Source organism: Nicotiana tabacum, chromosome 24 (assembly GCF_000715075.1).
Source record: "Nicotiana tabacum cultivar K326 chromosome 24, ASM71507v2, whole genome shotgun sequence".
NCBI lineage: Eukaryota > Viridiplantae > Streptophyta > Magnoliopsida > Solanales > Solanaceae > Nicotiana > Nicotiana tabacum.
The window spans coordinates 73,253,174-73,264,925 of record NC_134103.1 but is presented as its reverse complement, the minus strand read 5'-3'; the positions used below and the strand labels follow the sequence as shown (position 1 = coordinate 73,264,925).

At 41.5% G+C, this 11,752-nt stretch overlaps 1 protein-coding gene across 1 annotated transcript; it reads right to left on the bottom strand.

Annotated features, from left to right (window-relative positions):
- Window positions 1-641: 641 nt before the first annotated feature.
- LOC107767040 (blue copper protein 1b) lies at window positions 642-2,054 on the bottom strand. Its single transcript, XM_016585952.2, has 2 exons — window positions 1,625-2,054; window positions 642-1,129 (listed from the first exon to the last, which is right to left on the bottom strand). Exons 1-2 carry the CDS (start codon window positions 1,878-1,880, stop codon window positions 864-866), a joined length of 522 nt encoding a protein of 173 aa, XP_016441438.1. The 5' UTR covers window positions 1,881-2,054; the 3' UTR covers window positions 642-863.
- Window positions 2,055-11,752: the final 9,698 nt, after the last annotated feature.

Sequence of the window (11,752 nt, the reverse complement as noted above, 5' to 3'; positions counted from 1 at the left end):
CCTACTCCATAGCCCTTGATTCTCAGATCCTGTAAGCTTCACAGGGATCAGAACAACACATGGAGTATCTGCTGGACCTAGATACAATGGATGTGTGTACGAAATTATTGATTCCGCCATAACTGATTCTCACACTTTAACAATCTCAGAGAAATTTGAAATTGATGTCGAAGGATCGATCGATGACTGAGAATCTAATTGATTTGTACCCGCTCTGATACCATGCTAAAATCTGCTCTCACACTGAGCAGATTTGTAGTAGCTCTGTACTGCTCTAATGGCAGAAGCTTCTAGAGTAGAGAGATGAAGAAGAAGCAGGCATTGCAAAATGATTCTCCGTATTCATTCTCTGAAGATACATGGTATTTATACAAGTAATGAGCCTAAGTAACATTAACTTATGAGCAGGACGTGAACTAACATTAAGTGTATATATTAACCGACTAACTGACTAGCTGGCACACTAACTACCATAACTACCACTAACTAACTTGAGCTCACAAGAAAAGTATAATTTTCATTATGTGCGTGTAGGTATGAAATGGAATCAGGAAATTAAAATATACTACTTATAATACAGGAGGAAAAGCGCAGGGAAACTTGCCCCTTAGTCTTAACATTGTACGCATAAGAGGTTGACCTTTCACCAAGTGAAATAATTTTAAGCATTAAAAAGTATATCACTTATTACAAAACTTCTATTACATTTTAGTCGAAATGAAAAATATACTAAAGTCAGCTCAAAGTTCTTTATCTTTATTCAATCAAAACACAAAAAATCATTAAAAAGTGTAATCAGTATGCATCTTCCAAATTCCAACTATTTCCAAGCCACAGCACAATCTGCAACTCTCTCTTTTAATTCAGAAACGCCAATGTTTGAGTGGCATCACAGCAAATTTCATATTCCCAGTCTTGCAATGGATGCCTTGGTGCTCTCCACAAGCAAAATAGTAAGTCTGCATTTTCTTCAACACAAACTCAAATCCTTCCTCTGCACCTTGAGTTGGATCTGCTATCCTTTTAGCCCTCCTGAAATCACACTTGTTGAAGCTCCTATAGTTTGGTAATAAGTAAACACTGTGTGGAAATCCGGTACCATTTGCATTTGGTGGATCATACTTGAACACTGTCGTATACCACATAAGCGAATTCAGAATTTTAAGTTAGTGAATATAGAATACTATTGAACCCACTATTCCTTTTGTGATAGTGATTTAGATATTAGTATGACTACATACATATAGAACTCGAACGTAAGACTTTTTTATGCTGCATGCATCTGCCCGTGCATACGTAATAGAAGCTATCTATTTTACAAGCATATTGCATATATATAACCGATAAGTTTATGCAATGATAAAGGCAGAATTTTCACCAAAAAATTTTAAAAATACAAGCATTATATTTTGTAGTCAAACTCGCGATTTAAAGCATTTTTATTATCTTTTGCCTCTAGTAGGGAGTGTCCCTTCGACAATGCATGGGTATACATCAAAAAAACTAATCTATATATACAGTATAATATTTTGGCAAAGACGATTCAAAGTGCTTCACCTTGAGTTTATTTTTAAGAAATGATAAGCACATGCACAAAAAGAAGAAACTTAAAAGAAATATATACCTAAGGTGTCATTAACAAAGAAAGGAGCAGTCTTTCGAGCCCAATCCATGTAGTTGAAACCATAATGCCAATTTTCTGAACCTCCAACAATGAATCTATTGGAAGTTTGAGTAGCATTTGGTGGATGAGTATACGGGCAGTTAGTTTTATTCCAGGTTCTAGGACCCCAGTTGAAGTCATAGTTGGCTAAACCAATAGCAAACATGCATGAGAAAACTGCAAGTAAGAGAAATGTTTGGGCATTAACAAGTGCCATTTTTACAAGAATGATCAATTTCCTAAAACTCACAAGTTTGCTAATGAAGAAGAGAAGTTGATCAATTGTTGGGGATGATGAGTGAGCCAATTGGTATGGACTATATATAGCAAAAGTATAGTCAAAATGAAGACTAATTAGGAAATTATGAGAGACGAAAGTTGGTTGGTGAGACAGGAAAATTAGTGCAAAAAGCTCTTTGTTGTTTTTCCAATGTTTCTTTCTTTCTTTTAAGAGAGCCTGGGTAATTAACTATTCCCAAGTCCACCACTGAAAAACAAATATTCTTCCACTTTAGGTTGCAATTATTTTATACTAATCTTTAAGAGTTTCAATATGCTTACTTACCTAAGTTAGCCGTGTTTCAACGCCCATTAGAATCATTTAAAGTTTATTCACAACTTTCCCAGCTGCTTCTAAACTATAAATATTGTGAGCAAACATGTTTTTTGCCGAATTGACTGACAACGAGTAAGTTTACTTACTTCGATATTTACACAAATCCAATAAATTTAAGTAATTAAATGTGTCTTCATAATATTATCACTATACTATATCTGAATTATACAAATGTACACCTTAATTTATCACTTAAGTATGATAAATTAATATAGTTTGATTGTAAAGTAAGTTTTTACCGACTAACTTAATCCAGTCTTGAAAAGGTTTTTCCTTAGTCAAGAGTTTTTTTTTTGGTAGTTGCATATGTTATGTCGGTTCTTTGAGAGGCCTAATTTTATGCTCTTTGAGAATCAACTCTCTGATTGGAATTTAAACATATTGGAGATTTGTACGTTTGCTTTGCTCTCAAATTTAATTGACCTAATTTTATTACAGAAATTCTATAGAGTGAAAAGGAGAAATTTAGATCTGCATGAAGAAATTAGGCTGTTCCAAACTTCGAGTCCAACTTCTAAATGCGAAATGTTCAATTGTGTACGTATAAGTCAGTTCACATGAGAAGCTAATGGCTAAAACCTCTTTATCTAATTTTTACACCATCATTTATTCAGTTATAGCAAATTATTTTATCATGTACAATATCATGCGCGTGATGAATAATATTGTCAGGACATAGAAGTTAAATTCAGTATTTTATATATTCTCAATCTGACTTGGAAGTCTTTCGCCCTTTCTGCTAGCAATCCACTAAAACACAGTTGAAAGTTGCAAGACTTTCAAAAAGTCAGATTAACTGTAGCTGTTTTGTTTTTCCTTCTGGTTATTGGGAAGTTGGTCAAAAAGGGTTATAATCCACCATTTGGTGCGATAATAACGGAAATAATTGCTTTTGAAGTTGGAACTGATCAAAATTACCAGAAGCAAGCAGAGAAAGTGGATATAAGGAGTACCATTTAATTTTCAAGAACGGTGGATTGATGTAATAATGACACCAATTACAAAGAACGTGAAAGAAATGAGAGTAAATAGAACTAACAATCAACCTCTTAAATTCAAGATTTTGATACGTTCCTTGATCATAATTTAGCTTTGTCACACCTCCTTTTTTCGAAGATAAGAAGTTTTTCCAATTTAAATGATATTATTGAATTGAGATTATTTTATTTTATATTTTAGAGTCGCCACTCGGAATTATTACGGTGTTCTGAGTAAATCAAGGAAAATTAACTCTGTTTAAAGTCTGCGCAACACAGAAAACTGGGTATAAAATTCTGTTAATACGAGAGAAGATGTTAGGCATTCCCGGATTTCGCCGTTTTAGCACGGTCACTTTATAATCATAACTTGGCTTAATTATGTATTTTAGACCCTATGTCCGTTTTTACTTTTTTACCGCTTTTATTACTTGATTATGGCGTTATGGAATTATCCTGAAACGAATCACATGTATGTTCATCCGTTTTATTTAATGCGCTAAAAATCATGTCACACGTACGTGTACACAATTAATAACACTTTATTATTATTAAGGTTGTTCGGCCAAAGTTGTGCTAACGCGTACCTTGATTTATTTTGAGAATCGTAATTATATCACGCGAACATATATATAATCACGATGATAGATTAAAACACGCCTAAAGTATTTTACGCGAATTCAAAAATTGTTTAATTCCTAAAATTTGAGATTATTGTGGAGGTCTAAAATTATGGAGTGATTGTGAGGAAAGATGTACGTTTGCACCATTCGGGTTCAGCAGTGGTTTAGACTTTTGACAAAGTGATTTTCACCTTCTTAAAATTCTAAAGGGGAACTTACATCGTTGGTTTATATCAAGGTTTACATAAATTCGCCCATTTACTTTGACTAATGGGATGTCAAAGTAAATGGGAAGTATAAATTGGTCCACTGTTATTGTTGAGAGACTTAATTATTATATTGCTCCTATTTTGTAATGTGCTGAGTCAGCATGTAACTATATTTAGTTAGTTGTAGTAGTTATACAATTAGTTGTATTTGTATAACTGTCACAAGTGTGCATATATACACATTGCAATAATGAGAACAATGGTAAAGTTTTCATTTCACAGTTCATTTCATACTCTCTCTACTCTGAAATATTTTTCTCTCTCAGAACTTTCGAGAACCTCCATTGGAGCTTATGTGTCAGCTTCATGTCACGACCTAAAATCAACCGTCGTGATGGCGCCTATCGTGGAACTAGGCCAGCCTCAATTCAACAACCCAACACCAACAACAATAAGTTTGAAAACGTTAACGAAAGCATTTAACATTTAAGAAAAAAACTGTTTAAAACATATGAAAATCCCAAAGTGATATAATCCAACCCAAAACCAGGGTGTCACTGAGTACATGAACGTCTAGATCAAAAATACAGTCTACTACAGTGTCTAGAGATATAAACTAAAAGTACGACAAAGATAAAGAAGGAGAGTCAAGGCCCACAAACGTAGTGCAACTACCTTGATAGTCTCCAAAAATCTAGGATCCTCAATCAGCAACCGCTGCTACGACCGGTATCGCCTGTATCTGCCCACGAGGTGCATGAAGTAATGTGAGTACACCAACTCAGTAAGTAACAAGTCCAAACTTTGGACTGAAAGGTAGTGATGAACTCAACCTCTACATGTATAACAGAAATAAATGTGCAGGAACGTAGGCCTGCGTTCAAGTCAAATATACAGCTCAAACAGTAAAGGAAATACATATCTGAACAGTGTACGGTATACAACTCAGCTATCTCTACATACCAATGCATAGACTGTATGAAACATACCATGTGCTCCACTCTCAAGTACTTAACCACTCGATACTGTATATGGCCATCCGGCCCAGGAAAATCCATCCCGGAACATATACAACACTAACTATAAGTCACCAGTACCGAGGAAAAAGGGCAATCCAACCCTGTGGAGAAATCCATCTTCAGGTATCAAGTACTTCGGACAAATCTATGTCTAGGAAAATCCATCTCTCAATAATATCATCCGCGCTCACTGGGGGTGTGTTACAGACTCCGGAGGGACTCCTACAGCCCAAACGCTATCATAATCATCAATATAACCACTGCGGCGTGCAGCCCGATCCCATAACTATCACTTATAACCAGGAACTCGGCCTCACTCAGTCATCAACCTTTCTAGTCTCACCACGGGCTCACAATCTCATGAAAACAACCCGGAACAATGATATGATGAATCAAAAAATAACTGAGACCGAGATATGATATAAAAATGCATGATCATGACTGAGTATGGAATAGTAAATGAAACTAGTGAGATGACAGCAAGAAACGACCGCTAAGGGTCCAACCAATACCGGCACAAAGCCTAAACATGATATCTAGCACGATCTACAACTCAACTACTTTACCACCTGATGAAAATATGGATATCAATAGGATAGAGTCACTAAACAGTGCCATAGAATCACCCAGGTCACAATTCTCATGGTGCACGCCCGCACGCCTATCACTTGGCATATGCGTCACCTCAATACCAATCACATAACACATAATTTGGGGTTTCGAACTCTCAAAACCAAGTTTGGAAGCATTACTTACCTCAAACCAAGAAAAATCCTACTCCGCGATACCCTTGCCTCGCAAATCAGCCTCCAAACGTCCCGAATCTAGCCACAAGCAATACAATACGATCAATATAGGCTAAAGGAACCAATTCCACAAGAAAAATATCAAATTATAGCCAAAATCCGAAATCGGCTCAAACCCGGCCCCCTTGCCTATGTCTCGAAATCCAACAAAATCATAAAACCTGAAAGCCCATTCACTCACGAGTCTAGTCATACCAAATTTACCAAAATCCGACCTCAATTGCCCCTCCAAAACCCCAAAGTTCACTCTCCAATTCCCAAGCCCTAAATCCCCAAATTTCCAATTTCAATCCCTAATTAAATAATGAACAAAGCCATAGATTCATGGAAATTAGACCAATACGGGTTAGAATCACTTACCCCAACGTCCTCCTTGAAAACCTTCAAAAAATCGCTTCTCTCCCGAGCTCCCCAAGTTCAAAATTGAAAATGGAAGACAAAACCTCGAGCTGGGTTTTCTGCCTAGCTAAAACCGCACCTGCAGTCCTAGTTCCGCACATGCGGAACCGCATCTGCTAAAAGGGCTCCGCTTCTGCGGAAATTCATTAAAAGACTGACTCCGCTCCTGCGATCACCTGACCGCATCTGTGGTCATCGGAGATGCAGGACCCAAGCCTCACCTGCGTTCCATCTGCGCATCTGCACCTCCCAAATTGCTTCCGCGACCACCACAGATGTGGGATTTCCATCGCACCTGCGGTCTAAGCCCAGGTCTCCCTTAGCCGCACATGCGACTCTTCCTTCGCTCCTGCGGCCTCTCACCAGCGGTTCCCACTCCGCAAGTGCAGAAAGCACCAGTAGTAGCAGCTTTAGCTGTATGTCTCCAACTCCAAACCTTCCGTTAACCACCCGGAATCACCCCGAGACCCTCGAGACCATAACCAAACATACGAACATATCCTATAACCTCATACAAACTTAGTCGAACCTTCAGATCACTCAAAATAACATCAAAAAACCAAATTACCCTCGGATTCAAGCGTAGGAACTTCTAAACTTCCAAATTTCGCAATCGACGCTGAAACCTATCAAACCATGTTCGAATGACCTCAAATTTTACACACATATGAAAAATGACACCACGAACCTACTACAACTTCCGAAAATCCATTCCGACCCTGATATCAAAATTTTCACTGCCGACCAAAATCGCCAAATTTCTAACTTTCGCCAATTCAAGCCTAATTCTCCTACGGACCTCCAAATCAAATTTCGGATGCGCTCCTAAATCCAAAATCACCTAACGGAGCTAACAAAACCATCAAAATTCAAATCCGAGATCGTTTACACATAAGTCAAAATCCGATTGACTTTTTCCAACTTAAGCTTCTAATAAAGAGACTAAGTGTTTCAATTCACTCCGAAACCACTCCGGACCCGAACCAGCTAACCCGGTATATCACAATACAATTGAAGAACACAAAAAGAAGCAGAAATGGGGGAAACGGGGTTATAACTCTCGAAACGACCGGCGGGGTCGTTACATTCTCCCTCTTAAACAAACATTTGTCCTCGAACGAGTCTAGAAACATACTTGGAGCCTCAAATAGGTGTGGATATCTGCTCCACATGTCCCGCTTGGTCTCTCAGGTGGGCTCCTCCATAGGCTGACCTCTCCACTGCACCTTCACTGAAGCTATATCCTTTGACCTCAACTTCCGAACTTGCCGCTCTAAAATGGCCACCGGCTCCACATCATAAGTTATATCACTATCCAACTGAACTGTACTGTAGTCCAAAACATGGGATGGATCGCCAATATACTTCTAGTGCATAGAAATGTGAAACGCTGGATGCACACTCGACAAGGTGGGTGGCAAGGCAAGCTTATAAGCCACCTCCCCTATCCTCTGAAGCACCTCAAAAGGCCCAATGAACCGGGGGCTCAACTTGCCCCTCTTCCCAAACCTCATAACACCCTTCATGGGTGATACCTTCAGCAAAACCTTCTCTCCGACCATGAAAGACACATCACGGATCTTCCTATCCGCATAGCTCTTCTGCCTAGATTGTGCCGTACGACGCCGCTCCTGAATCAATTTTACCTTGTCTAATGCATCCTGGACCAAGTCTGTACCCAAGAGCCTAACCTCACCCAGCTCAAACCATCCTACTGGAGATCTATACCTCCTTTCATAAAACTCCTCGTACAGAGCCATCTGAATGCTCGACTGATAACTGTTGTTATATGCAAACTCCGCGAGCGGCAGAAACTGGTCCCATGACCCCCCAAAATCGATGACACAAGCGCGTAGCATGTCCTCCAATATCTGAATAGTGCGCTCTGACTGTCCGTCCATCTGAGGATGAAAGGTTGTGCTCCACTCAACCTAAGTACCTAACTCTCGCTGCACGGCCTTCCAAAACTACTATGTAAACTGAGTGCCCCTATGTGAAAAGATGAAAACTGGGACACCATGCAGGCGAACAATCTCTCGGATGTAAATCTCCGCCAACCGCTCTGAAGAGTAAGTAGTACCAACTGGAATGAAGTACGCGGACTTGGTAAGCCAATCCACAATAACCCAAATAGCATCGACCTTCCTCGAAGTCCTTGGGAGCCCAGCTACGAAGTCCATGGTGATCCGCTCCCACTTCCACTCTAGGATCTCTAACCTATAAAGCAAACCACCCGGCCTCTGATGTTCATACTTAACCTGCTGACAGTTGAGACATCGAGACACACACCCAACTATATCCTTCTTCATCCGCCTCCACCAATAGTGCTATCTCAAATCCTGGTACATCTTCGTGGAACCCGGATGGATAGAATACCGCGAGCTGTGGGACTCCTCAAGAATCAACTCCCGAAGCCCATCCGCATTGGGTACACATATCCGACCCTACATCCTCAACACGCCATCATCACCAATAGTCATATCTCTAGCATTACCTCGCTGAACCCTGTCCTGAAGAACGAGCACGTGGGGGTCATCATACTGACGCTCCCTGATACGGTCATAAAGAGAAGACCTAAAGACCACACAAGCCAATACCCGACTTGGCTCCGAAATATCCAATCTGACAAGCTGGCTAGCTAAGGCCTGAACATCCAATGCCAAAGGTCTCTCTACTGCTGGAAGATATGCTAAACTCCCCAAACTCTTCGCCCGGGGACCAAAGCATCGGCCACCACATTGGCCTTCCCCGGATGGTACAAAATAGTGATATCATAGTCCTTGAGAAGATCCAACCATCTCCGCTGGCGTAAATTAAGATCCTTCTGCTTGAACAGGTGCTGCAAACTCCGGTGATCAGTATAGATCTCACAATACAAATAGTGTCGTCAAATCTTTAAGGCATGCACAATAGCTGCTAACTCAAGGACATGGACAAGATCGTTCTTCTCATGAGTCTTCAATTGGCGTGAGGAATAGGCAATCACCCTACTCTCCTGCATCAGAACACATCCAATACCTATCCTCGAAGCATCACAATACACAGTGTAAGAACCTGAAGCTGATGGCAGAACTAGAACTGGAGCTGTGGTCAAAGCAGTCTTGAGCTTCTGGAAGCTCTCCTCACACTCATTCGACCACCTGAATGGAGCACCCTTTTGGGTCAATTTGGTCAAGGGAAATACAATAGGTGAAAATCCCTCCATAAAGCGATGATAATAGCCCGCCAAACCAAGGAAGCTCCTAATCTCTATGGCTGGGGACGGTCTAGGCCAACTCTGCACCGCTTCTTTCTTCTTCGGATCCACCTGAATACCCTCACTGGATACCACGAGGCCCAAGAATGCTATTGAACCGAGCTAAAACTCACACTTGGAGAACTTTGCATAAAACTTCTCCTCCCTCAATCTTTGTAATACAATCCTCAGATGTTGAGCATGCTCCTCCTGGCTATGAGAGTATACCAGGATGTCATCAATGAATACAATAACGAATGAGTCCAAATAAGGCTAGAATACACTGTTCATCAAATGCATGAGCGCTGCTGGGGCATTGGTCAACCTAAAAGACATCACTAAGAACTCATAATGGCCATATCGGGTCCTGAAAGTTGTCTTAAGAATATCCGAATCCCGAATCTTCAGTTGGTGATACCCATACCTCAAATCAATCTTGGAGAACACCCTCGCTCCCTGAAGCTAGTCAAATAGATCATTAATACGAGGCAAAAGATACTTGTTCTTGACTGTGACCTTGTTTAAATGCCTGTAATCAATGCATATCCTCATGGAACCATCCTTCTTCTTCACAAATAGGACCGGTGCACACCAAGGTGACATACTAGGCCGAATAAACCCCTTATCAAGGAGTTCCTACAGCTGTCCCTTCAACTCTTTCAACTCCGTTGGTGGCATATGATACGGTGGAATAGAAATGGGCTGAGTGCCCGACACCAAATCAATACCAAAGTCAATATCCCCGTCAGGCGGCATGCCCGGCAGGTCTGCAGGAAACACATCTGGAAAATCACGTACCACCGGAATGAAATCAATGGTAGGGGTCTCTACTCTAACATCCCTCACAAAAGCCAAATAGGATAGACAACCCTTCTCAACCATACACTAAGCCTTCAAATATGAAATCACCCTACTAGGTACATACTCTATAGAACCGCTCCACTCAACCCTTGGTAACCCCGGCATCGCCAACATCACGGTCTTAGCATGACAATCTAGAATAGCATGGCATGGAGACAACCAATCCATACCCAATATCATATCAAAATCAACGATACTGAGCAGTAAAAGGTCTACTCGGATCTCCAGACCCCCAATAGTCACCACACAGGACCGATATACGCGGTCCACAATAACAGTATCGCCCACAGGAGTAGATACATGACTAGATGAGACTAAGGACTCACAGGGCATATCAGAAAATGAGCGAAATATGAGGAAACATATGAATAAGTGGACCCAAGGTCAAATAATACCGAGGCATCCCGGTGGCAAACCGAAACAATACCTGTAATCACAGCATCTGAAGCAATGGCATCTGGTCTGGCTGGGAGGGCATAGAAACGGGCCTGGCCGCCCCCTGATCGGCCTCCCCCTCTCGGACGGCCCCTAGCTGACTGAGTTCCACCCCTAGCTAGCTGAGCGGGTGGTGGAAACACTGGTGCTGAAATCAAAGGCTGACTCCTCTGCTGAGATGAACCTCCCGTCAGGCAGGGACAAAACCTATTGATATGACCCAAATCCCTACACTCAAAGAAACCTCTACCGGCCACTGGGGACTGAAGGGAACCCCGAGCACTAGAATAATCACTAGAAGGTCCTAACACAGATGAACCCTGAGCTGATGGTGCATGCGACGAACTATGATATGGTAGCGTACCGAATGATATATGGCCCCGCTGATAACCATGGGGCCCATGACCGGATGATGCATCTCGGTGCACTAGGCGAGCCGTCTGAGCATGCCTGAAAGGACGACCTCTACCGTGCTGTAACTGACCCCCCAGAAGGAGAACCACTAAATCCTCTCTGTCCAGGAGGCCTCTTGGCCTCCCTTTCAACCCTCTCCTGACTGCGAACCATCTCAATATGACGAGCAATGTTGACAGCCTCATCAAAAGTAGCACCAGACACTCTTTCTCTGGTCATAAGCAACCGTAGCTGATACATAAGGCCATCTATAAACCTCCTGATCCTCTCCCTGTCTGTGGGAACCAACCAGATAACATGACGGGCCATAGAATCACATCTCATACTACGTCACAAACATATCACCCTGACGAAGCTGCTCAAACTACATGCGCAACTCCTCTCTGCGGGATTGAGTCACAAACTTCTCCAGAAAGATAACAGAGAATTTCTGCCAAGTAAGGGGCGCTGCCCCCGACCGGCCTACTCATCTCGTAAGCCTCCCACCAACTGAAT